The 26,323-nt window shown below is 50.4% G+C and overlaps 7 protein-coding genes across 7 annotated transcripts; 3 read left to right on the top strand and 4 right to left on the bottom strand.

Annotated features, from left to right (window-relative positions):
- Positions 1 to 1,616: 1,616 nt before the first annotated feature.
- AtWU_06581 (copper fist DNA binding domain protein) lies at positions 1,617 to 3,340 on the bottom strand (the record flags this gene model as incomplete). Its single annotated transcript, XM_035501690.1, has 3 exons — positions 1,617 to 2,962; positions 3,019 to 3,192; positions 3,265 to 3,340. 3 exons carry the CDS (start codon positions 3,338 to 3,340, stop codon positions 1,617 to 1,619), a joined length of 1,596 nt encoding a protein of 531 aa, XP_035357583.1.
- A 6,440-nt stretch (positions 3,341 to 9,780) lies between these two features.
- On the top strand, positions 9,781 to 12,447 carry AtWU_06580 (putative C6 finger domain protein; the record flags this gene model as incomplete). Its single annotated transcript, XM_035501689.1, has 5 exons — positions 9,781 to 10,188; positions 10,268 to 10,380; positions 10,446 to 10,690; positions 10,748 to 10,940; positions 10,995 to 12,447. The coding sequence occupies 5 exons, from the start codon at positions 9,781 to 9,783 to the stop codon at positions 12,445 to 12,447; spliced, it is 2,412 nt and encodes an 803-aa protein (XP_035357582.1).
- Positions 12,448 to 13,289: 842 nt separating this feature from the next.
- AtWU_06579 (MFS multidrug transporter) lies at positions 13,290 to 14,999 on the top strand (the record flags this gene model as incomplete). The annotated part of the gene is made up of 2 exons (XM_035501688.1): positions 13,290 to 13,428; positions 13,495 to 14,999. The coding sequence occupies 2 exons, from the start codon at positions 13,290 to 13,292 to the stop codon at positions 14,997 to 14,999; spliced, it is 1,644 nt and encodes a 547-aa protein (XP_035357581.1).
- A 210-nt stretch (positions 15,000 to 15,209) lies between these two features.
- Positions 15,210 to 17,086, bottom strand: AtWU_06578 (fungal specific transcription factor domain-containing protein; the record flags this gene model as incomplete). Its single annotated transcript, XM_035501687.1, has 6 exons — positions 15,210 to 15,945; positions 16,016 to 16,146; positions 16,207 to 16,466; positions 16,521 to 16,892; positions 16,974 to 16,988; positions 17,077 to 17,086. The coding sequence occupies 6 exons, from the start codon at positions 17,084 to 17,086 to the stop codon at positions 15,210 to 15,212; spliced, it is 1,524 nt and encodes a 507-aa protein (XP_035357580.1).
- A 645-nt stretch (positions 17,087 to 17,731) lies between these two features.
- On the bottom strand, positions 17,732 to 19,459 carry AtWU_06577 (Zn(II)2Cys6 transcription factor; the record flags this gene model as incomplete). The annotated part of the gene is made up of 5 exons (XM_035501686.1): positions 17,732 to 18,258; positions 18,324 to 18,656; positions 18,707 to 18,989; positions 19,038 to 19,175; positions 19,238 to 19,459. 5 exons carry the CDS (start codon positions 19,457 to 19,459, stop codon positions 17,732 to 17,734), a joined length of 1,503 nt encoding a protein of 500 aa, XP_035357579.1.
- Positions 19,460 to 20,797: 1,338 nt separating this feature from the next.
- On the top strand, positions 20,798 to 23,146 carry AtWU_06576 (putative chromatin remodeling complex subunit (Rsc9); the record flags this gene model as incomplete). The annotated part of the gene is made up of 3 exons (XM_035501685.1): positions 20,798 to 20,831; positions 20,905 to 21,231; positions 21,291 to 23,146. The coding sequence occupies 3 exons, from the start codon at positions 20,798 to 20,800 to the stop codon at positions 23,144 to 23,146; spliced, it is 2,217 nt and encodes a 738-aa protein (XP_035357578.1).
- An 808-nt stretch (positions 23,147 to 23,954) lies between these two features.
- AtWU_06575 (Zn(II)2Cys6 transcription factor) lies at positions 23,955 to 26,294 on the bottom strand (the record flags this gene model as incomplete). Its single annotated transcript, XM_035501684.1, has 3 exons — positions 23,955 to 25,235; positions 25,286 to 25,759; positions 25,827 to 26,294. The coding sequence occupies 3 exons, from the start codon at positions 26,292 to 26,294 to the stop codon at positions 23,955 to 23,957; spliced, it is 2,223 nt and encodes a 740-aa protein (XP_035357577.1).
- Positions 26,295 to 26,323: the final 29 nt, after the last annotated feature.

Here is a 26,323-nt window from a genome sequence, read left to right as displayed (position 1 = left end):
TTATCCCACCCACCCATTCATTCCATATACTACTAGTAATATATACTTACTCAATAATTCTCCTGCACATCATCTATCATCCACCAACCAATAAATTACAAATACTTTATCACACCAACCACCACCCCTGCAAAAAAGAAAAAGGATTGCCCCCAATTTATGCAAGGGGAGAAAGACCCAAAACAAGCTTTGACTCGACAAGGCTTGTTGGGACTTGGCTTTGGTCTGTTCGTACTTACTTACTTACTTCACTGTACATTAAGTACTTAGTTTACTGGCACCGGTTTCATCTGGTCTCTGGGGAGGTTACTGTACAGTATCATGTAAGTAAGTGACTGAATTTGTTTGTATGGGGGTTGTGTGGATTTGAGGGTTTATGTGTATTACTACTACTGCTATACTAAACTAAGCTATTTCAACCGATATATGTGTGGATGAATCATTGTATGGATTTTATACTCCCGCTGCGAACGAAAGTAACATGTTATAATCATATTTCATATTAGGAAGTAGATGGTGGTTCTGCTAAATATCAGTAACTACCAAGTAGTTCAACCAACATTATTCTTTTCTCGCCACACACACACAGTTTTTATACAAATCTTCCAAGTATGGAAACAACTGTATAAACCGACCCGGTTTAATTGACAATAATTACTTACAGTAAAAATTCATGGGGGAACTGCATGATCGATCAGATGACGGGGATCATCATCATCATCAATCAACAGCTGAACCTAGAACCATCTGAAGTGCAAGCACAAGCAAGCCACAAATGATGACAATTTAAACCCACCCACCCACCCACACCGCCGGACTTAGAACCGGCTTTGCTCACCGCTACTACAAGTATGCATACATACATAACAACAACTTACATATTTACTTTACTGTACATTATTCAATACATGATGCATACATTGACAATCTATCAAATTCATTCTTTCTAACCGGTTTATTTATTTGTAACTTTACAGAGTATATACCGAAAAGAGTGTTTCGGTGTCTGCGTCTGTCGTACAAAATGCTTAGCGCTCTATTGTTGGTTCGCTGCAGCTTGAGTTGACGTAATCCCCGATTAGGATTACTACCTGTCTAACAGGCATCTGCGTTGTCCCTGATGAAAAGAATGATCGATCCACTGCGGATCGGGGCATGGAAGGAACGATCGCACTCCACAAACTAAGTATAGTCTTTCTTGATTGAGACAAAGAGACCCGCTGTCTATCGTGTGAAGAACGCTGCAGAAATCAGCTCTATGTATGCGGGTAGTGAAAAAGGCAGAGCGAGTGACTTGACACAACAGCCAGACAAAAAAAGACCTAGGGAGGGTAAAAATAGGCAAATGTACACAGGGATAGACAACACCCGCGAGGGTAGTGAAAAAACCCGAATAAAAATAAAATAGCAATAGTAATCTTTATAAAATTGGATGCTATAGTTTAGTGTCACTCTCGGACTGCTAAATAAAACACAGATAAATCAGGCATTTATCATCATCTCTCATCAAGGTCATGAAGACGTGGGTGTCACTCAGACGGTGTGGAGGTGGTGGTAAGGTGCCGCGAACAGACCACAACACTATGTAGCAAGCCGCGTCTCATCGAAAAGCAGCCTTACTGCACCCATGGCGGCACGTAGAAATTGCCATTGCTGTTTTCGCTCATGGGGGCAGTATTGGGGTCGAAGAGTCCCACGTTCCAAGCGGCCTCGGTTGGGGGCGTGGCCATCGACATGCTGGCAGTCGGCGTAGTCACCGGCTTGAAGGTCTCAGCATTCGACATGGCGAAGGCATCCTCGGTCGGAAGTTGCTTGGCTTCCATGCCCATGGTGGCCTGGAGCTGATGCTCCAACGCCGCGGTGGACTCGTTGGCCGACTTGAGGAAGTCGTCAATGTCAATAGACTCAAGGTTATTCGATGCCAAGAGCTGTGCCTGAGGAAGGCCGATGAATGACGAGGCCGAGCTAATGCGGAAATGGTCGATATCGGAGCCCTCGCTGACGCTGTTGAGATCGTGCAGATCGCTGCCCGTACGTCCCAAGCCAGGGATCGGCGCGAACTCATCCGCTTCAGAGATGTCACCGGACGATGACGGGGCTGGGAATCCGGGAGCCATAGAGTTGTAATCGAAGCTTGCGTAGGAGGGTGCTTGAGTGCTTGTCGCGGCTGGAACTTCCGAGGAGTACAGAGGGAAGCTTGACCAATCGACTGGAGGGGCGCTGAATGCGGTCGACTGAAGAGACACGTCGCCCTCAGGGGACGTGAAGAAGGGCTCCTTGTAGGGGTCCTGGAATGCGACACAATTGACAGGCGATGTCGCTGTTGTTGGGAAGGATGAGAATGATGACATGTCGAAGGGTAACCCCGAGGTGACCAGTGGGTCCAGAGGGGTCTTCATAGGCATCGAGACCGGCTCGGGAACGCCAACGTCACCAGCGTTCTCCGCTGTCTGAACTTGAGGGAAAAAGGACGAGATGTCGAGTGGGGGAACGGTTGTCGGGACGTTGTCCGGCGAGACGACGGGGGCACTCTCAGGAGAACCATGTTCAGACTTGACACGGCGATGTTGTCCGCGCGCGGGTGACTGTTCTGCAGGCTGTTGTTGGTTCGCGAAACCCTCGTTAAGCATCGTGGGCTGGACCAGAGGCAGGTGGTCGACCGAGCGGCGGGCCACATCGCCAGCGTGGATGGTATGAGAACGGGGTATCGTGTAGGGCAGACCGCATTTATGAGCCATGTCGTTGTGCTTATGAGCCGGCTTGTGGTGGCCATCGCGGAAAATAGTCAAGGTACTCTCCGATTTGGTCGATGTCAGCTGCGGCTTCTTGGGTTGATCCAACAGCGCTGCAGCTGGGGGTGGAGGGAGGCCGGTCTCCGGAACGGTATCCAGGTGGGGTTCCTTCTTCAGCGCACAGGTGCAGCGCTGACCATGAGTGCAGCCACATTTTGGACGGGAGTCCTCTGTAAAATCCAGATCAGAAAACTATGAACCAGTTCACCATCACCATCATGCTCACGCTTGTGATCCCGCTTATCAGTAACATGGGGATCTGAGTCATTCTTGTGGCAATTCTTTTTCTTGTCACCACACTCGCACTTAGTGTGGGTTGTCCGTGACTTGCGTAGGCCGCGACAGTGAGCGCATTGGGAGACAGGACGGCCTTTTTTGTTAATGTGGGTCAAGGGGCGGTCTGTAGCCAAGCCACGTTAGCAATTGCGACGGGAGAAGAATGTGATGCATCAGAAATAGTTGCCACACTTACCACTGTGGTGACAGCTGCTGACACGGTGACCCCGGACGCAAGCTTCACAAGCCCACTTCTCGCCATCGATAAGCATCGCCGCGGTTACTGAGAAAGGAACATGCGACGATTCGCGACGGTATATAGATCAAAAGGGTATAAGTGAACAGAGTGGGGGCCGAGAAGTCGCACGCTTCTCCGCCTAGTTTTGGTCTTTTATATATGGAATGGTTTTGTATGAGGATGTTAAGCCGAACAGGAAGACCTGCCGGAGGAAAGCGAAGAGGCCGTCAAGGCGAGAAATTCGAGGTATAGGTGGTGTGGTCCGTCGCAAAGATCGGACCAGCAGAAACCAAGGCAAACTCCAACAAAGCAAGGGTATCACCAGCTTGAATATCCCAATGCACCGAACGAGGTCACAGAAACGCCGTTTCACCTGTAAGAGGGTCGAATCGCAACTGAGGTCGGGAAGGTCGATGTAGGCTGCCGGTACGATTTGGCAAGCCCGATAGAAGAAGCCCGGGGAAGGGAGTATAGTATAGTAGTGTAAAAAAGGCGAGAACAAAGAAGCGGGTAGGCGAGTTGTTCACACAATGGCAACACCCAGGTACCAGGGGCGGGATGGGCAGTTCGAAGCGGAACGAGCAAAGCCCAACAGGAACATACACAAAAACCCAAAGGAAGAATCAGGAGAAAGAGGATTGAAGGGAATGGGGGGGCCAAAGCCTACGCACCGTTTGGCGCCGGCCGTGAGACAGGACACCAAATACCGGCTGTGGCGGCCAAGATAAAGAGAAAAAGCGATCGATCTCGAGGCAGAGTTGCAGAAGTAACCCTGTGGAAAAGAGGAAAAGGGAAAAAAAGAAGAAGAGAAGGGGGGGAGAAAGGCGGGAGGGGAGCGGGAAGAAGTAGTCGCAATTCAGTCCGGTCGCTTTGGGTTTCGGCGAGAGGGTCAGAGGGGGGCGGCGAAGTGGAAGGGAAAGTGGAACAACTCGGCGCCCGCAAGGAGATTTGCGTGGCACCTCTGGTCTCTCTGCCTAACCGGAGTGTGAACTATTCACTGTATTCATTACTGGTTTGTTTCATTTCATTTCAGTTCTTTCCTTACTTACTTTACAACACCTTTACTGTTACTTTATGTATGGTTTCTTTTTCTTTTTTTCTTCCACGTTCGGTGTTGATCGGACGCTTTCTTTGCTACTACTGCTACTACTTATAGCATAGACACTCAGTTCTGTAGCTGATAAAAATTTCCGAACATTATTTGTAGTTGGTATGTTTCTTCCTTCCCTCTAATTCCTTAAAACTCAGTGGTTGATCCCTGAATACGAATTACTATCTTTCCACAAGTCCACACACACGCACAGAAAGGAAACAGGTGAAAGAACAACCTATCGCTCCACATAGCCCACGGGCCATTCCATGGATACTAGAACTGGGCAATAAATTGTTTCTGACGAAGCCTCGTGCCAGAACAGCCAAGCTGTCACGCACGATTCCATTTCTTACGCAAATCGATCCCCCTCTCCCTCTCTGCCCCCCAGGTATGCGATCCCGGATTTTGTCAGTCAGCCTTGTGGCTAGAGCCTACAGTAGTTACTCCAGAACCATTCTGTCAACCCCTACCTACGATCTGGTTGCCTTACCCCTGGATCTTCACCCCCTCTTGCTCGCAATCCATCCTGACCAATTCACCTGGTATTCGTGTCGTGCATTAAATGCCATGTTTCTTGCCGCGTCAGCAGGAGACTTTTTCTTGCTATCCAGAGCAAGGTACCTTTAAAAAGCATGCAGCCAGCGCGCTGATACTCGGTGTGCACCGCCGCTAATTCACTACTACTAAGATGGCTCGGAAAGACGTAACATACGGTATTCAAACCAAACCAAGCAAAGCATTTCAGGTGAGATTGAGATCTCGAACTCGACCCCCAGCTATCTCCTTCAAGTCCTTATGTGCCAATGCAAGGGATCTCCGACGACGCAACAGCTTTTTTGGGGGGGGGGGAACCATTTCTTCCGAAACTTGGCTTCGTCCTCTTATCCTGATCTATCTTTCCATCCCACCCCCCCTGTTCTAATCCAAGTGATGATTCTAAACGTAGCGAAGTCGGTTAGCCGCGCTTCACGCCAGGATAGACTAGATAGCCCGCTCAGAATTAGACCGCCTCAAAATGGTTAGACTGTTGGCAGGAACTTGTCCTTAGGTCTTAGGTTAGGGTTCAGACTTCCAAGCGTCGAGGAGCCTTAGTCTACAAACTTGTGGTCTAAAGGCTTCGTGGAGAACGGACCAAACTCTGTTGAGGGGCCGAATGGATCCTGTTACGAAAACTCTGGGGCACGACAACCGGGCCGGTCACTAGTGACAATATTACCTTGGTTGGTCTAAGATATTCCGACACCGATCCCTCTTCCAGTGGGCAGCAGGACAGGGACATGGCCAGAAGAATCCAGTATCAAAGTGATGCTGCACAGCTGGGAACTATGTGTTGATACTTATTTCGGGAAACTCTTGTTAGCGTCAGCCGCCATGGTACAATCCGCGACGTGTCCCGAACCAATGACTGTTGGGGCAAATGCCTGCTGCCTTGGGAAGGTACAACAAAGTAGTGGATGGACTGCTGCTGCTGCTGCTGCGGGTAAGTAAGTAAGTGGTGGTCAGTAATAATAGTACATAGTAGTTCTTCCGGTGGTAAATCAGCTTTCAACGCCTTAGGCCACCCGTCAGTCATTCCTCTTCTTACGAATTCACAGCCATAAGTTCTAGAAAACCAAATTCCAGTCTTCTATGCAGTCCACTCTTTTTTTGCTCCAGCCACTCATGCGGTTCTGACCGGACAAAAGGGCTTGCGAATGGGCAGGCACTGGAATCCGACCATGGTTGACCCCGTGGACTGAACCACGTCCCGGGCTGGAAAGTCTGTGCCCATCGAGCGGTTCGACCTTTCATGCATGTGCCCTGGATCCTCTCCCCTGTCCTAATGCCGAACATTCTGTGCTCCGTACTCCGGGGCAATTGTGCACACACAGGAGAATTATTGACATATTGCTTATGAAAGGAGTATAATGTCGGTGACTCCGACCGGCTGCAGTGTTACTGACTTGAATGGAGGAGGTAACGTCCCATTTGAGGCCAGAGAGAGGTTCAAAAAAGGAAGTCAAAAGTAGGTACGCAGCAGCACAGGTTGAGATGCAGGTTCAGGTTCAACTGTTTTGTGCTGTAACTAGGGTGTATTGGCGACGTACGGTATCGTATCGGTGTGAAAATTCCTGACAACTTCCCCCATATGATCACCGTGGAATTGCCGACCATTGAGATTGTGACAATGCTTCCCTTCATTAACTTCGCCCATCAACAAGAAGCCTATCAGAGAGTCAGGAAAAAGATACCAATTCCGCTAGGGACCATGTTTTACATCACCGATCAGTTGTCCACTTAGGGACTCAGATCCCAGCGTCAAAATCACGGGTTGTTGGGGACTGCGGGATGGCGTCACTGCTTCTTGTTCGGGGCAATTGCAGCGGTTTTGATGGTCGGTCATGCGGCGGGGCCTGATCTACACAGCGCTGGGTGGATGTTCTCTTCCGCCAATTATACCCTCCATTCTGACTATAGTCGGGTCCCTTCGGGGCCTCCCTGAGTGAGCTCGCCCTGGTAATCCCACGGTATGGCCTTTTATTCTTCGTCGTCAGCTCGCCAATGGACGGGAAACGCTCCCTCGGCTGCAATAAGTCAGATGGAGTTTACCAGGTACATAAGTCCCCTAGATACTCTATGTGAACTACAACTCCACATTGCTGCAGCAGAGAGCTGAAGCTACTATTTCAGATAGGGAGGCATTCTAGCCAACAAAGCGTATTACTTGAAACACCAACACCCCGGCAACCATGCCGATGATAGGGTAGCCAACGGTTTAGTGTAGGAAGTTGAACATGGGTTATCTGAACACACCGGGGCCAGTTACCAAGTAAGTCAAGTAAACCTGGGTCACAAACGTATTGTGAATCGTACACGCTAGATAGACGGGATCCATTCCATTACCTGACCGTCTGCGCCTCCACTTACTACTCGGCGTAGTCCGTTGTTAACAGTTAGTTGGTTAGTTACTAAGGACTTATTAGGATGACCCAGCCGGAGCCTAACTAACTAGCATCATCTTTAGTTAGTTCCTCTTGACTAGTTAGCAACACGGCTAGGCTGACTTGCCTTGTCTGGGTGGATCATCATCCCGGGACTGGAACCTCCATTGATTATTCCCCAGATAGTTCCACCCAAATCACTTAGGCCGGTGGTGGCTATAACGGAATCACCGTTCTAGTCTACATAATGATAACAAACCCACCCCAATAATTAATTCTTGTTTGTGAGTGAAAAAGGTTGAGGGAAGAGAGAAAAGAAAAAAAGCAACCTACGTATCAACCGCATAACCGGAACCATTGAATTGCTTTGTCAACTACATACGGATCGCATCCGTCGTTTCCCCGTCGGCGAATTTACGCCTTGCGATTTTCTTTTCCCCCCAAAATGCAGGGCTTAATTTAGGATAGGCTGAGCTGCTTGCTTGCTCCCTGGTAGTCTACCAACTGACTAAGTACAAAGTAGACTAGACTAGCTCAGACACGACGCGGTGGGACCTGTTTCAGCCTACTGCGCACCGGTCAGCCCCAGCCAACGGACCGTGCCCGCGTTGTGGAGGAAAGTGATTGAAGGTATTTGTCTCTGGTGCTCGCTCTTGGGTTGTGGTGGAAACGAAACTGTGGGAGCCGCTATGGTTCTTACTATCAAACTGTTCCGTTTTGCATGTATGTAGGTCAGTTATCGGCGGCTGGGGTGTTGAAACTTGTTTTTTGGTATCTATTATGTACCCCGTATTGATGAGCTCAGATTCGCTTACGAGTAGTTTGGTGACTCGAGCCGCTTCCTCCAGAACATCGGCGATGCAGGGGACATTTGTTGACGATCTTTAACAACAAGAGTTCACTTAGTGCAGTACTTAGGTTTTGTGAATGGAAATAGATGCAAAAGGTGACTAGGCCTATGCATTGTACCGTAACTTAGTCCATTGGCAAAGACTAACTACCTGCCAACCCTACGAATTATCCGAGGTTGAGGCCGAAGCATAGATACCTCGTCTAGTGTTATGCATCCTGTAGGAGTCACAGAGTGATAATCATGCCATCGAGAATAAGGGGCACCTGAGGTCGTCATTGTAAGGCATCAGATCGTCGTAAGGGGTAGTCTGATGCGAGCTGCACTCGATCCACATCCGGTGAGGTCCGCAATCGATTGATAGATGAAGTAATGCTACCACTGTCATGCGATAAATACTTTGACAATAAAAGCCAGTGGATCTGAAGGCATAACAAACCGCAAAATCTCGGTGGTGCACGTTACTTTCCCAAGACCGACACAATGCATTGGCGGACGTGGCAGAGCTGTAACATTTCCGTCGGTAGGAACTAGGTGTCTCGAACGTAAAGTTCAAAGTGCCCTCAAACGGCCAATTGATCCGAAGAGCTGTATTAGCAAGAGCGATTATAGCTAGGACGTCACATATACAGAGCGTCCGAACCTATCGTTGTGATAGGCGAAGGAGATCCAGAGGATGAATGTCACGCCAAAGCTTAGACTTGAGGCTCTTGTTCAGATGCAAAAAGGGACTGCACAATCGAATTCCTTTTCAGAGCTCAGATTGATCAATTGCATGCTGACTGCTAAAAGACCGAGTCGGAGATTAAGTGTGCAGCATTAGGACAGAGTTGGCTGCAAGTGAGCTCTCCTTGAGCGATAGGCGTCGTACAGCATCCTCACGTGAGAGCTCACCACATGAACCCGGAGTTTGGATATTTGAAGAGGAAATTCTGGTGCTCATGTAGCGAAAAGGTCCAAACTTAGAGAATAATAGGAGTGTTCACGGGAACTTGGGTGGTGATTGTAAACATTAGCTGGCAGCTGAACCTGAAGGACAACGGCTGGTGAAGTTACGGGTCAACCACACAAAGTCCCAGGCAATCGCCTCATATACCGCATCAACAGGGCGAGGTTGAGATAGTAGGAAAGGGATCCTGGCAGACAAAATCCAAGCAGATTTCATCAAGACATACCCTTCCAGCTCGATGAAACTATTGATCAGACCAACTTCTGGTCGCCAGTGAAAGAAGCGATGGTCGAGTTCTGGGCCGGTGGGAAATAGTATTAATCCGTCGCTGGACGCAGAAACAAAAAGCCGGCCCTCCGCGTCGGCGCGATCATCCCAATATGAAACTATATCCTCGTCCCCGAATTCTCATCAGATTCGGTGCGATGGTATGCCTGCAATTCGATCGCGAGATCATGTTTGCTGTGTCCTGCTCGTCGCCGACGGCCTTCGGCGCTAACCCTTTCGAATTTCTCCCCGCCCAGGCAATTTTAGCCTGTAAAACCTTGCCTGCTGTTCGCGCGTCTTCCGTCCTTCAACTCTCTCCCTCCTCCACCATCCGGAGCATCGCTCCACCATCCACCTTCGCTTGTCCCTGGCGCTTTTATCACCTCCAGCCACAATGAACTCTCGAGACCACGCCGATATGCCTCCGGCTCCTTCCTATCCGTCCCCCAACGCGGCGCAGATGAGCCAAGGCGCCATGCAGTACTACAACCGCCAGTTGACCGCCGACGAACTTCTGTCAGCTGAGCTTTCGCGCGAGACCTCTGGACCTGGCCTCGCCGATGGCTCAAGCAATGGCGTCCACCATGGTCAGTCGATGGTTCTAGGATCCTCCAATCCTGGTGGCGCTGATATGGGCCGTCCTTCCTCCCCCGACCAGCACCAACAACAGCATATGCTGCAATTCACCCCGAGCCAGCAAGTCGGAGTCGATCCCAACCACGACCTGAGCTATGGAGACCAGAGCGCGAGACGGAAGAGATCCAAGATTTCTCGGGCATGCGATGAGTGCAGGCGCAAAAAGGTACACTCGACACCCTTTTTCCATTTCCTCATCTAGACGCGACGCGGGACCGGGTGAGCTAACATGTTACTTTTACTAGGTCCGTTGCGATGCAAGCTCGGAATCCGGTGTCGAAACTTGTTCAAATTGTCGCCGGCTTGGAGTCGTATGCCAATTCAGTCGTGTTCCCATGAAACGTGGCCCTAGCAAAGGGTAAGGATCGCGATGCGCGTATGGGTTTGCCGTTGAAGATGAAGTTTGGCTAACGTCGATGGTAGTTACATTAAGGAGCTTGCCGAACGATTGCATACCCTCGAAAGCCAGATGCAACCTACTATGGTTCATCCCGACATGCCATACCAGACTATGAACGAAGTGTCTTCTCCAAGGGCGTACCAAGACTTTTCGCCACCAATCGACGCTGGCCCTATTGGTCGCAAGAGAACATACTCCGTGTTTGAAGGGCTTCCAAGCTCATCTTTCGCGCAGGCGCCGTTCAATCCTCGCTCTCAGAATGCTTTTGGTTCGTGACCACCTGCCCGTCGCTATTGTAAGTTTGGGAGACTGACCCTACTACTAGAGGCTGGAGAAAGCGCGACGGATCCATGCAATCCCTCGGTCGTGAATCACACCGCACCCAAATCCGGCAATCTCTTCTGGTCAACTGGCAATGAGACCGACTTGCCGGCTGGGCTTGACATACCTGAAGTGCCTAAGCAAGCATTGGATGAGGATATGACACCCTTGGATGTGGATGAAGGCGCTCTCAACGCGTAAGTTCTATAGTAGAGATGAATATTTGCCGGGCAAGCTCTAACCTCAAACAGGTACTACCAAAAGATTCACCCAGTCCTCCCCATTTTGCCACACTCAAAGGAGCGGCTTCTTGAGCTTCTACACCAATGCAGCCGAGAGGTACAGGAGATATTCCTGTACAGCTTGCTCACGGTGACACGTACCAACATGGACCGCATGACAAATGCGTTTGAGAGGGTAACATCGTTCGACAATGCACAGGATCTTCTCTTGTACTATACACGACAGCCTGCCATGCTCCGCCCGGCAGCTATCAACTTGATCTGGCTCCAGACTTTACTCCTCATGATTGTTGACTGTGACTCGCGGGGCCCAGACAACTTCGTGATGAAGGATGGAGTGCCCAAGCACACTCTCATTCAATCTGCGACAAAGCTCGGCTCGGATATGGCGAAAGCCTTCGGACAGCTGAGAACCAAGCGATCGTCTGATCCAGACGTTGACTCTGACGCAAACCTTGTTAGGCGCAGTTGGGTTTCCCTGGCCCTTCTGTCTCGCTGGTATGCAATCAGCGTTGCTGATTACAGTGTTTTGGGAACGTTCGAAATCGGTGGCCGCGAGGACGAGAGAGTCCTCGGCTCAGCCACCGCGGGGATTGCATCGTACTCTACGATCCTCATCGACATGGTCACTCTCGTCGCTCAAGAGCACAACGTATGCCAGACCAACACAGGGCTGGGCCGTCTGGTTGGAGCGAACATGGTCGCAGGTCTCGAGCGTCTGGCCGAGGTGGCAGATTTCCGCAAACCGCACGAGAATCCCGACGATGGCACATCTTATGGCTTTTTTCAAAGTCTACAAAACCAGCTGTACTGGACCAGTCGCCTCCTGATCAAGCGGCATATTTTCGTACATAGTCCATACGAAATCATTTACGCCGCGGAAGAGGTTATGAACGAGTTGCACAAGGCCAGTATGCAGTCCCGACTGGCGACGCCCTTCGACCTGCATAGTCTTGCGCTGGCATCCATGACTCTTCTCGAGGCTACTGTGCTTCCCGAATACTCGAACCAATGCTGGGAGGCGCTCAAAAAGCTCGAAGAAATCCTCGACTACCGCTCCAAACGCTCCGCCGAGTCCGGTGAATACGGCGACATCTTTGGCACCCCCGGTTGGGATTCGAAGATCCGCGTCTTCCTGGAATGGAGACGAACCAAAGCTCAGGAGACCCAGCTCCATGACCCCAGCCTCGGAAAAAGCGGCTCTGCAGCTCCGCCTGTGATGGGCCCGAACGAACAGCGCTCTCTCCAACACCTCGCTGACCTGGCTGTCGGTGCGGAAGGCCAAGTAGCCGCCAACGCCTCCTCTCCGCCCCCCGCTATCTCCGAACACAACCTGAACGCCACATCGCCAAACATGGCATCGGCCGCGCAACCACATGGTCACGTGGTCGTGGATTTCACTCTCCTCACCAAGGAAGGCTACCTCAACGTCTTCTCCGGGTTAATCTACCGTCGCCGGTAAACTAGGTGGTATACTGGGATCGGTTGCATGGAGTGTATTTCAGTGATGACTGTCTTTTTGAAAAATTGAGTTGATTCAATATGTCTTGGATTTTCTCTTCTCTTCTTAACTCTCTTCCAAAAAAGAAAATTATTGACAATACCTCACCATATTAATGATTTGCTTTTATGTGACTAGCGCAACTATTCTCTTCTTTTCGTGGCCCCTGTATAGCTAAATGGATATTATTTTTGCTTTCTCCATGTGGTATTAAGCGTAACCCATCGAGTAGTTTATAGTAGCTTTAATTACCCGTTCCTGTAATATCCGCATCTACATCATGCTGGCTGTCTTACCTACGCCAAGACTTTGGGTTTCCGCGAGGATGATCATGTCGATTCAGAAATGACAGTATTACACATTGGACTTGTACATAGGTCGAAGTATTATTTGTGGAGACTTTAGGTTGATAAGCAATCTACGTATGATTCTTCATCAGTTACCCTATACAGCCCGATTTCCTAGTTGGGCCTCTTACCTATTTAGTATAGTTACCTTATTAGTACTAGTGGATTTCATATACTACAAAACTAACTGCCTACCGACATACCTACACATACATAGATATAAAATCGATTAGTCTTGGTTAGTCTAAACTAATTATATAGAAAGAAAATGGAATAACCCTAGACACGCTCTCATATTTATTTCTGAACTATTCGTTCTTCAGACTACTACCTCCCACACCGTTGAGTATGCTACCCACCTTGCCCTGATTTATACCACAACGACCAAATATATCACTGTATACGGAGCTGGACATCTTTGGTGGACTCCCTTCTCGGGCCACTATCTCTGCTAGTATGATGCCACCCCCGGATTGTTCGCGGCGACATATGGCACCGAAAGCAGATGGCTCTAGAGCCGATCTTGGAAACGTATCGATCACACTAGACGAGCTCGAAATCGATTCGTACCCGGCATTGCGCCCTCGTACCGAAGGTTGATATGCATATGCCCTTGAACTTATCAACCGAGACCATTCCACTCACTCATCATGACACACAGGCCCAAGCTCTGCTCAAGAGAGTGTGATTGTCACGTGGAACGGAGAGGATGACCCCAAAGATCCATATAACTGGCCCCTTTCGAAGAAATGGCAAGCCACGGGCATTGGCTTGCTTGCGAGCTTTGTCTGCTCGATGAATGGGACCATCCTAACGGTGGCTCATACGGCCATTGGGGACGAGTTTCACATTTCCGATGCGACGTTCCCCAATACCTACTGGCTAACAACATCTTGGGCTATCGGGGCCGCGGTGTGCCCGCTTCTTCTGTTTCCTGTGATGGAGGACTTTGGCGTTCGACCTGTCCTTCTTACCACCTATTTTTGCTTTGTTTGTTTTTTAATTCCTGTAGGGCTGGCACCAAACTTTGCCACCCTGATTGTGGTTCGATTCTTCAGCGGAGGATGTGTTCCGCTGATAAGTGACGCCGTTGCCGGTATTACATCGAATGTCTTTCACGGCGATCGAGCCCGGAGTGTCCCAATTTGTCTGTACGTCACCATCTATCTGGCGGCGACGAGTCTGGGCCCGGTGGTTGGCTCGGCTATCCTGCAATCCCTGTCATGGCGCTGGATTGGGTACATCGAACTGATCTGGACCGCTGCCCTATTTCCGATTCTGGTTTTCGGCCTGCCTGAGAGTCGTGGGCCGGCGATCTTGCGCGCTGAGGCCAAACGACTGCGCCGCGATGGGACGAACGCGTACACGACTGAGAAGATTGATCAGGTAGCATTGCCTCAGCTTATCCTGCAGAGCGTTCAACGGCCTCTGTACATGCTATGTACTGAAGGGGTCGTGTTCGTTGCGACGGTGTGGGCTGCCTTCAGCTTGGGGACAATCTACCTTTTTACACAATCGGTCGAGCAGGTATACAAGGAGTTATATGGGTGGGATCCCATCCAGTGTGGGTATGTCCAAGGTGCGATTGTGATCGGGGAAGTCCTAGGTGGTGGATTTTGCATCTTAACCGATCCCTGGTACCATGCATCTGCGATCCGCAATACCGAGGTACCTGGCACGCCGATCCCAGAAGCTCGACTTCATGCATCGATTATTGGTGGACTCTTTGGTGTCACGGGCGGTATGTTCGTGTATGGGTGGACATCGTACACTTCCATACACTGGATGGCACCCACCGTCGGCCTGGCGATGGTGGGGTTTGGGACGACGGCGGTCATTGTTGGCAATGCTAACTATCTCATTGACGCGTACAGCAGGTATGCTGCGAGCGCCCTCGGGGCGGTGGGTTTCGTCGAGAACATCTCTATCGCCTTTCTCCCTCTGGCTGCAGCAGCTATGTACACGAATATTGGATTTCAGTGGGCCAGCTCGCTGCTTGCATTTGTGTCCTTGGCCCTGGTGGCAACACCTCTTGTGGTCCTCCAATGGGGCAAAGAGATCAGATCTTATAGCCCATTCATGCAGGAGGCCATTGTAGAGCGGAGGAGCGACAGTGCCGCGGCCGCAGGTGTATTGACAACCAGGGCCTACAGGCGTTACCTTTGACGCGATTCTATGCCTTGCTGGTCTTGGTCTTGCACCAAGCATGGCACAGCACAGTACTGGAGCCAGTAGAACTTGCTCAACTACCCGGCCGTCGTAGTATCTACCCCCATGACGCGTGCTGATTAAGATAGTTGAGATCTCTAGGAGCCAGCAGCCCAGATCCACCTTAATAAAAGCTGACCGCGAATGTATATTTACCTTTTGTGTAAATCATCCAAAGCAAAGCCGCATTTGCAACGGATAACAAGACACGGTGTGTTTTCGATCCACGACGTGACCCCACCACACGTTCTCAAATCCCTTCGCCTCCTGCTCCGCCCATACTTCTTCAAGCAACGGAATGGTGCTCCCAAACATCTGATACCGCGTCCGGTCATTCCACACCGAGCAGAACTGCAGGATCTTCTGCCGTACCGATCGATCGCGTAGTTCACAGCCCGCGAAGAAGAGTGGCAGCAACGCTTGCCGGGCGACCATGCTCTCGTCGCGACACGCTACCACATGGTCCACAACAATCCGGGCCCAACGGACAACATGCGTTGGAATCGGGCTTCCCGGCTTCCATCGGAATACACGGTATATGTAGAGAATCAGGCCATGTCTCCATGCCTCCGAGCAGTGCATACAATCTTGGTCTTTTTGGATGTCCTCTTCGCTACTACCGAAGGCAAGTGCAGCAGGGGGGATGTGATGCCAGGACTCGAGCGCTTGCTCGAGTTGGGCAATCATCGTGGTGTCGAAGGTCACGTACCGCATAGACGACGATTGGCGTTTCTCGGCACTCAGACGCACAACTTGCATGAGCAGCGTGACCACGCTGTGTGGGCACCCGCAGAGGTCAAAGAAATTCCACTTCCGATCATCGGGGTTCGATAGGATGGCTTCGACGTATGCGTGCGGGAAAACGCAGTCTTCCCGGGATAAGAGACTAATGATGGCATCCCACCTAAACAGTTTAGCTGGAAGGGCCTGGCTGGTTTTGCGTAAAACGCTTGGTTGGGTGGGGGGTAATATACCACAACAGCAATCCTATTTGAGCGTCTGCCCGAGCGGACGTGGTCCATGCTTCGATTCCCCCGCACGCTTCGATGAGGCCATAGGCTCCCTTGAGATGTGTACTCCAGTATCCAAGGGTGGATTGAGTTTCCTAATTTTCGTCATCAACCTGGATTAGGTCCGGGTAACAGTGATTAAGATGCAAACTAACGTCGAAGGAAAATAAGATCATAATCGCATCAAGCATGGAGGAGCCATCTTCCACATTACTGGATGCGTCAAGGCTCTCGCGGAAGAGTTTTAATGCTGTATAGTGATGGTCATCGGTTGATTGGCTCTTAACATGATGACCCGCTAAAGCCATCACCGCATGGACCAGAAACATAGGTTCCGGAACGATCGTTTTGTGATATCGAAACGGATTCATCTGTAAGTCGAACGTTAAGGGGATCGTGCAGAATTCCATATTGTCTATGACTTGTTAGTGGGCATTGGCAGGAGCGACTTGGAGCAGAATAAGCGAACATCTCTGAAGGACAGGCCCAAACCGCTGCCAGATGTCATTGTACAGTACGCTCGGTGGCATATATGTAGTAATGTTGGGGAGGTCTGGAGCTGCCATGGGACTTGACTCTATAGTAGTAGTAGCGACTTGACTCGACCATTCATAGAAGGCGTCTCCGTCAGCTAATTGTAGCTGTCCGTCGTCTGTCGGTGTAGATGAACACGGGGATTGGCCTTGGTCTTCTTTACTGTTATCGCGATGCGGCTGTATTTCAGCTGTCCTAGATTCGGTCGCGGGGCCGGGAAAATCACCAGCAGCTCTAGTTGGCGATGCATCACCCAAGACCTCAATTGGCGTCTCTACGGAGAGGCTGGCTACCTCGGAAACGTTGACTTGAGAACGAGGTTCATGTTAGCCAACAACAGTAGTTTACCATTATTAGTCATTAGAAGCCAGACAGGACAGGTCAATACCACCAGGTTCGGGGTCTTTTTTGCCTCGTAATTAGTAATAGGTTCAACAGGTGCTTCGGAGGGTGGTTAAATGATGGCTAAGTTTGAAAATACATGGTCTTACAATCTCTCATAGGATGTTCTGCAACGAACACAAACTGCTGAGGTCCATCTGCGTTTCCCAACCGACCCCTATTGGCCCTACGGGCTGCTGACCTTCTTATGGGCTTATTGGAGAGAGAATATCCTGTCTTCCAGGATAGCTGCATTCCGAGCATTCCGTGGATGCCAAGTAGGGTATGGCCTGATTGTTCGCGATGTTCGCATCGAGCATTGACGGATACTTTGTGAAAAGGAGCATCCTATGAGGGGTGGTTGCGAGCAGAGAGATCAGGTACTAAGTAGGCACCGGGTTTAAGCTTAGTAAGAGTATAGTAGAGCATCTTAACGTAATCAACCACCGAACCGCTCCAAAGTGCTAATACCGAAGAGTGCCTCCTGGGCAAGTGCAAGCACAAGAAGAAAAAACCCCGACGCAAACTGAGGACGATCATGGTTTCTGACTCCTATGCCGAATCTTTAGATTTGTTAGTAAAGTCATGAGCTAATGGTAGGATCCTGCGCAATGACGAAATAAAAATCCGTACACTGTATACTTAGGGTTTCGGTTGTTCTTTAACCATTTCTGGTTACTGCATAATTCATCAATATCAATCCATTATGCTATATAAATATACAATTAAGCAATAAAACAATATACTAATCATTAAACCCTTATCTTATCTCCCGAACGCAATCCTCTGCCATATACCTTCTACATCCCGACAAAGCTCGAGGAACCCATCGTCTTCGAGCTGATTGCAGATCCACGTTTCTAAACTAGCCATACGCTCTTCGGTGGGGTTGGATATATATGAAGAAAGATCTGCTGTCGTTAGAGCATCCAGAATCTTTGCTTGTTGCGCCTCTCCTTGCTTCCCTGTCGATAGTTTGCTCGCTTCGGCTCTCTCGGCTTGTAGATTGCTAGTGATAGATGGGCAAGATGGAATAACTGGCGGATTGGCTTCTTTTAGGCACGGAGGTTGATTATGTGGTCCCGTGTGAGCTGATATGTTTGGTCCTGACTCTAAATGAGGCTTTTGTCTGTCGTTTCTGGCGTTGGGTAATTTTGGTGGGAGTAGTCGTAGGCGAGGCATGGTAGTCCTTTCGCCTGATGTGGCTGGTCGTGTTTGCGTTTGCATTTGCATTTGGTCTGAATGGGCAATTTGGGATCGTTTGGTAGGTATTTGAGAATTTTGGGTTGTATCTGTTGCTTTCATGAAGGGTTAGTGCACGTTTGGACGTGACAGAGTTTATATCTAGCATCCGTACCAATGTTCGATGAGGTACCACTGGTGACTGTCGCGTATGGGACAGCGGGTGGTGTTTTTGTCATGGCATTGGCTCTCTTGGAAGTATTTGACCATGGAAGAACTCTCCGTGGTGGTATGTTTATCTCTGGTTTGAGAAGACGTTCAGCAGCTGACGAGGTGAAGGGCCTTGACGTGATTATGTCGGAGCTTGCCACGCCCTTCTGGCCGACTGCTGGGGTGTACTGGAATGGTGTATGTGCTGTTGCGAGGGAAACTTGGTCTTTGCTCCCCTTAGCACGGGTTGTATCACTTGTTTGAGCAGTACTCCATGATGTAGATGGTAATGAGTTGCCTGCTGGGGTCAGATAGATAGTACTGTGCCAATTGCTACGGACAACCCACAAGCTGTAACGCTAGATGACGAACCTGATGCACCGGTGGTCGATGAGCGTTGGAGACTAGAAGCACCCACAGGCTCGGATGGACCTGGCATACTACTCAAGCTATATGGAGGTTCTCTGCTCATAGATGTCACTTCGATTGAGCCCGAGTTCCATTGTGACGAGGTCAATTTGCGCATATTTCCGACGCTCGGCTCTGAGACTGGACACCCTAATTCTCTAAGAATAGACAAAGCGGTGTAGTAGTCGGAATCAAAGGTGAACTTGATTTGAAATCGGCGGACCTATAATGGTGTTGGTTACGAGTCGAAACAGGTAGCCTCATCTCGTACCGTATTTCCCCGTGGATATTTCACTGCAAGGCACGGTGGCTTCACGACCACTGCGAATATTGGCTTGGATACTGCGTGTTGACTCGACTGGGTTATACTTTCCGCTTCGATAATGAAGTGAGTGAGATCAATCTCTTCCTGAAAACCACTTCAATTAGCATCTGGCTTTCCTCTGCTCCTATCCCCAAGATGACTATTACCAAGCTTTCATGGACACGGAGGACCTTCAGTAGTACTCTGTCTGGGGTGAAGCTTGTCATCGTGCGCCTCTCAAATATAGCGGTCATATCTCCGTTTCCCATTATATGACTCCAGTTGAGCGGGCCTCTGTGGGTAAGCGATGTAGTTGTATGGGAGAACTTGGCTAATGATAGACGAGTGAGAACAGTTGAATCGGGAGGATGTTGGGCCAGGCTTTGCATCATGCGGATTGAGATGTGGATATGGAGGGACAACTTATGTCAATGTTAATGTGATATATAAAGATTTATATGATGGTCAGACCATGGTGAGTGATATGAAGGAGTTGATGAGGGGCACTAGGAGACAAGTAAATGACATGGTGCTTGGAAGTATAGAGCAGGTGACCGGAGGCTAAGCCTAGTGTTGCCAACAGGGATAATACACATCTTTACTGCCAACCATAGTATCAGATACCAGACAATAGAGAGATATAGAAACTGAATTAGAATAGGCAGCAAATAGTAGAGTGTCGAGTCCCGAATGCGCTGCTTTGGCAGAGAGAATTAATTTTTCTCATGTAGAAGCTACTAGGCTTCGGTTAATGGGCTCGTCAGTAGTCAAATGCACGCGATATAAACTACCAAGATCAGTGGAATCCATTGTTGCTGCTGCATCTCCTACACTGGAGGTCAGAATAAGGAAGAGGAAGTGAGATAGACCAATGCAAGCCATGATGATCGACGAACCCTGATCTACCGATATAGTGGGTGCCTGATATATGTGGCGGTCATTCAGGCACTCCTTGTGGGCAGGATTACTCATCCGGCCAAACCAGACAAACCAAGCAAACATGACCGGAAACGAGCATTCCGGAACAACCAAGACTCCGGCCACGCGCCTGAGGCCAGAAGGAGCAGCAGCGCGGACTTTTGCCCTGCGGATGAACGACGGACGGATCGATCGCAGGATCAGCTTGTCTTCATATTTACGCTGCGCTCTCCCTCCCCCGGCCTTCGACAAAGGAATTGGCGCCTGTCCTCGGGTTATATCTGTCGCTGCTACTCTTCGATAATCCGCGCGGCGGCTCTTTTGATTATATTCCAGAGCGCTTCTCACGCGAACGTCTGTTGTTGTCCCGTTGTCGCATCCTCTCTGGTTTCGAATAGGCAGTTCTCCGATAGCTTCATATCGCGACCCAGCTCTCAGCCCGTTACCGGAAAACATCCCTCGAACCCAGCAGGCGAACAAACTCTCCGGAACACGACGAACTATCGATTCCACGTCAACATACTCCGATCATCTGAGAAAGGGAATTCGGAACGATATTCCAGAAGAACAGGAAGAACGGCTTTCGAGAAACGGAGCATTTTCGACTCCAACTTCTTTTTGGCGCGTTTAATAGCGAGGTCTCGCGATTCTTTTGCGGAAGGCCCCCTTGATCAGTAGACTGGGTCCGTTGGGTCAACCTTGGTCTTTCTCAGAGGTATTCCAGGGCGCCCTAGGAGAACCGGTTATCCCCTTCGAAGTCGCGGAGCGATACTCTCAATCGGTTTTTGGCGTGCTCAAGTCAAAGCAACATGTCTTCCCAAACCCCCCGCACGTCCCTCCGAGGTAAGTGCTACCACTGTCATTTTGCCAGTGTCACTTCCGTTTTTGTTGAACAACCAGTGCTAACCGTCCGTAGAGGGCTTGCGGCAGGCTCCCAAGGCCAATCAACCATTCATTCCCGATACTGCTCCGGTTCGGCGCTCACATCACAACTCAAATCAATCACCTCAGCCAAGCTCGATGTCACAAACGCATTCGAATTCTCCCGCGCCCAACTCAAACAATTCACATTTACCCACGGAGGGCTGGGACGGCAAAGAGCAGAAAGTACCTATGAACACACGCGAAGTAGCAACGCCAGGCAACAGGCCGGGCCTCTTTCTCACCGTGCCGGGCAAGGTGGCTAAACAACCTGATTTCTATGACCCTTACTTTCCCCTCAGATACCTCGAGGTCCCCAAGTGTGCGTAGGCCTTTACAGCAACCCATGATTATGACAATAATACCACTGACACGCTATAGCGGACCATATCTATAAGCGCGCCCACTACGGCCTGCAATCTGGTATATCAGACGAGGTCGATTTCGCTCTGTACCATCTTGTTCAGATTTCCAACCAGCGCTGGGACAAATTCAAGTTCGAGGGGTTCCCTTTGCTGGCCGAAACTCTCATGGAGAAAGCCATTGATGTCTCCATAATATGCACGGGCGTAAAATGGGAACTCCAGTATGAATACCGCTACCCTATGGAGCGCGTTAATGTCCTCAACTCTCTACACGGAACGCGCGATTTGCTCGAGAGGATCAAGAGAATTCCCGTCACTCTGCCTAATGATACTCTCGAAACGTACGAGTTCAACCACCGTCTACGGAATGTGAAAGAAGCTACCCTGGTTCTCCGGAATATGGTTCTACTCCCCGATAACGCCTTTTATGTCTCACGTTATGCGAAGGGACTTTTGAGGGACTTCTTGGTCATCCTGCTCAACCTTCCCAACCAGCCTCGCCTCAATGAAATCAAGAACGATGCGTTAGACATCGCGGAAGAGGTTACCAAGTTCTTGAGGACCGACCCAGAAGATCCGCTCTGGATCTCCCTCCTTCAATGCCTCGAGTCCCCAGATCGTGCCCACGTCGTTCGGGCGCTCTGGGCGCTCACCCATTTCTCCACTGAAATTAACGATTCTGAGGGTAACCAAGCACTGGAACGCATGCCAAAACAAGCTCTGCAACAAATGTACTTCCATACTCTTCTGGACTTAGACAAGGACATCCTAAGCGGAGCGCTGGACTTTTGGTACCAGTACACGCTTTCGCGTGAGAACATCGAGACCATGCTTGACATCTTCGACTTCCCAAGCGTGTTCGTTCCGCGAATGATCGCCCTACTAACACACGAGGCGCGTCCTAGCAAGAAAGAGACAGTTCTCCAGGAAGAGAAAGTAGCACCGCCGCCATCTGAGATCCCTCGTGTGCCGGCAGAGCTACTGAAAGATCTAATGGAGCTACAAGAGCCAGAGCGTAGCTCACGCTGGTTGCGCTGTTGCTTCGTTGAGGATGCAGAGTGCGAAATCACCCAAATAGCCCTATGGCAGGCATACCAGAGTCGATTCGCAGACCCCCGGGTACCGGGCGGTGGTGTCCTCCCGGCCGCCGAATTCATCAAGAACGTCAGCACGACATTCACAAATGCGCAAGCGCAGGTCATCAACGGGCCTGGCGCGGCGACTCGCTTCATCATCAAGGGCATCCGTCCGCTCGAAACAGCCTACACCTTCCAGGGATTCCCCTACCAATACTGCAAATGGGCAGATAACTCGAAGCCCTCCAAAACCTGCCAGCGCGCTTTCACCACCCCCACCGACCTGCGCAACCATGTTTTCGCCGACCACATGGAGCTCAAGCCCACGGACACACCGGGCCACTACAACCTGGACAATGCCGAATCCCCGGTCCACACGTGCCTCTGGGACAACTGCACCCGGTTCCGCTCATCCGGCCCCAGCAACAACACCGCCATGGTAGCCGGCCATGTGGCATCACACCTGCCCGAAGAGCGCCCTGCCGATGCAGAGCCCCCAGTCTCCAAGCGCGCTGTACTTCAAGAGCGGATCGTCCGCAAATGGTTTTACATGGATACGCCAGTCAATGAGAGAGGCGAACCCTTCGGTGTAGCCTACAAGGCGGCGTTGGTCCTGCGCAACATCGCCAGGAACTTACCGACCGGCATGGCTCAGAAATACAATGGGCTCTCGTGGAAGAAAGCCGTATTCCTCAGTCACCGGCCGAAGATCGTGGAAACGTGGGACCGTAATCGGTCGCTGCGTAAGGAACTCACTGAGTTGATTATGATAATAGAGAAAGAGGATTACTATTGAAAATGAATACGTGACATGGGGCAGCGAGCAGCGAGCCTCGAGCAACGAACGAACTTTCATGTTATCATCATCATTATCATCATCATCTGGCTAACTATTGCATTTGCTGAGTTTCATTCCATTTTTACTTTGATATATTGTTGTACAAATACCCTGGAATTTTTCCTTTTTTTCTTTCTTCCTTTCTTCGTTCGGTGGTGTGGTGAACTCATTTTCATTTCCAAAATTTCTTCCCTTTTCCCCCGTCAGGGGTTACACTAAATTCCAATAAATCCTCCCTTTCCCACTCCTGTTCATTATGTATGGTAGTAGCCAGGGCATGACGTTTTGGAGAGAGAGAGGAGTTTGATATGATCTTTATTATTTTTTTTTATCGTAACGGTGGTGAGAGGGGAGCTTTGATCGGAGATCTGACATAAATTAGGCGTCTGGAACGGGATGGCGGAGGATTCATTGATTGATCGGTGAAGGTGGGAATTGGTGATGGGGCTGTTGTGTTATCCCGGGATTTTCTTTCTTTTTCTTTAAGCTTCATTCAGAGTATTCTCGTCTCGCTCGCGCAGTTCTTGCTGCTGCATGCTTAGGTTCGACGAATGTATGTATGATAGGCGGAGTAGTAAGTCATGCTAGGTTAGGCAACGGGGTGGTGATGGGATTAGTTAGTTGTTTCCCACAATATCATTATTAGACCAAATGTGTGTGCTATTTGCACAGTTCGGGGTCCTTTCCATCATCATCATCAAATGTTTGCGGAGATTCAAACTTCTTTTGGCATAGAAGAAACAGAAGACACAATAGGTGATTATGATCACCGCATAATCTCCGGATCATCAACATTGACGTAAACATCCGCCACAAAGTTCTCGTAATTCGCCCATGCCATCTGCATACTCCCAAGTCCTGGTCCCGCGTAGCTGAAATCAACCGCGTCCCAGACATTCGGCCACGCAGATGCAGCGACTGCCGCTGCAGCAGCTGCACCATCAAGACCACTGTGACTCTCTGGTGTATGCATGAAGCTTTGCGCGTCTATTTGCATAGCCATGGACTGTTGCTGCTCTTGCTCCTGCTGCTGTTGTTGTTGCTGGATAGATAAATCCAGCGGGGAGAACTGCTCCGAGCTGATAGCAGAGCCGGGGTTGAGATTGGAAGAAGAAGGACCAGAGCCAGAGCCGGTTGGAGTAGAAGTAGACGTAGAAAGTAATTGTGTCCGTCTTTCCTTTGCCCTATCCATTAACTTAACCATAGGCTTCCAGAGCATCCCACGTTGTGAATCGGCGATTACTCGTCCCAGCTGATTGAAGGTATACTCGACTGGTTCCCAGAAGCGTTCCATGACGGCTTTGTCCTCGCAGACGCAGAGTTCTGCCAAAGCAACGGCGAGACTATGCCAGGGCGGGAAGGCAAATTCGATCCATTTGTAGGTGGCGAAGCGGGGGTCAGAGCGGAGACGATACGCGGCGGTGAGCACGTTGACTGCGAATTCGAGAAGACGGTCACCACGGACGAGGGGCGGGGTGAAGTTTGGAGCGCGTTGGAGGGGCCGTAGGGTGATGAGTTGCATAGAGGCGTGGGTGCATTCTGCTACGGCTGCTGTGAGCCAATGGAGGGGGTTGGTTGCAGGGGAGGCGTGAGCGAGGAGTTTCGAGACGGATTGTTGGAATTCGAGGACGAGTTGTTGGCGGATAGCGAGCGTATTGATGGAGGGTTCCATGAAGTCGGAGAAGTTGAGGGATCGGGTTACATATTGTGCTTTGCGGGTAATCATTGTGAAGGTCATATCTGTAAAGCCTGGGGAGTCGGGGGGATTTGAGGTCATGGTTGGGCTTATGTCGATATCGTTCACGTTTGCTGGCGGGTGAGATTCCAGCCAGGCGGCTTGCATCATCGGTTCGGAAGCGCGGTCCATGGATGCTTGGATGTCCAGAAAGCCAATGGCGAGCCAGACGCGGCGCCGGAGTTCTCGCTCGAAGGGGGTTACGTGAAATGGGGGCTCGGGGATGTGGAGGGAAAGAGCTTGCGCGATACGCAAGGCCATGCTGAGCATAGTCCACATGCGGCGGCTTTGGTCTTGGGAGCGGAGGGCGAGCTAAAATGGAATGGTTAGTCAGTGTGGAGTGTTAGGATTGGAGGACGTACGAGGAAGAGGACGTAGGCTTGTAGGACGGTGAGGTCGTTGGTGGTGATAAAGTCAGCGCGGGCGAGGGCTGCTTCGGCTTCTTTTTGGTACTTCGCTACCATGGATGACTTGGGGATGCCGAAGCAGCGCATGCTCTCTTCGTCGTGAAGACTACATGAGGCGGCGAAGTATACAGAGTAGGCGAGGGCAGTTGGGGCCAGATGCCCTGGCTCGTAGTCCAAATAGGGCTTTCCATCCACGAGGAACTCCTTCACCGAGGGCCTGTGGAGAATCTTACAGAGCAGGTCCACCCTCTGCATGAATATACAGCATAGCTGCTGATGGGCAGGTGAGGGGGCTGGAGAATTGCTTTTTGTGGAGTCACTGCCGCTTGCCATGGAGAAAAGTCGGCGGTAGTTGATTAGGTTGCTGTTCTCAGCATTACGGTGATCTTCCTTGGAACCACTCTGCTCACTGGAATGTACATCCGGCACCTGTCCAGGAGTTAACTCAGTAACCAGATCATTGGATATGTGTAAGAGTTTCTAGTAATTGACTCACCTCATTCAAGAGACTGGCCCAAAACGAAGACCCCAAGTACGTATCCGGAGTCCGAACACTACCAGGCTGCGAGTCATCGTCATCGCCATGCTCCCCATCCGACGACCCAGCCTGTGAGCCTTCATCGACGGCAGCAGCTAGAATAGCGCGAGCGGAGGCCTGATTGCCCCCGCGAGCCAGTTCACGGATGATGGTTTCCAGCTTCGCCACACGGTCCTTCAGGTTCGCATCCTGGTCACCTGGTCGCTCCGTTGCTGGTCTGCCGGATCTGCCGCGCGGAAGACGTGCCCGTTCAACGGGGACGCATCTCGTTCCGAGACGCTGACAGTTCGTGCATGGGTTCAGCTTGTCGCATTTGACTTTGCGCTGCCGACAAGTCTCACAGCTCAGACGCACTTTGGGCTTGTTGGTGGATTGTGCGGACGGAACGTTGGCTGCTTCATCTGCTGTCTGCTCGGGATGATTCATTATTATAAGGGCCAATCTTGTGCTAGTGG

This window comes from Aspergillus tubingensis (genome assembly GCF_013340325.1).
Source record: "Aspergillus tubingensis WU-2223L DNA, scaffold_8, whole genome shotgun sequence".
Lineage (NCBI taxonomy): Eukaryota > Fungi > Ascomycota > Eurotiomycetes > Eurotiales > Aspergillaceae > Aspergillus > Aspergillus tubingensis.
This window is presented reverse-complemented; position numbering and strand designations above follow the sequence as displayed.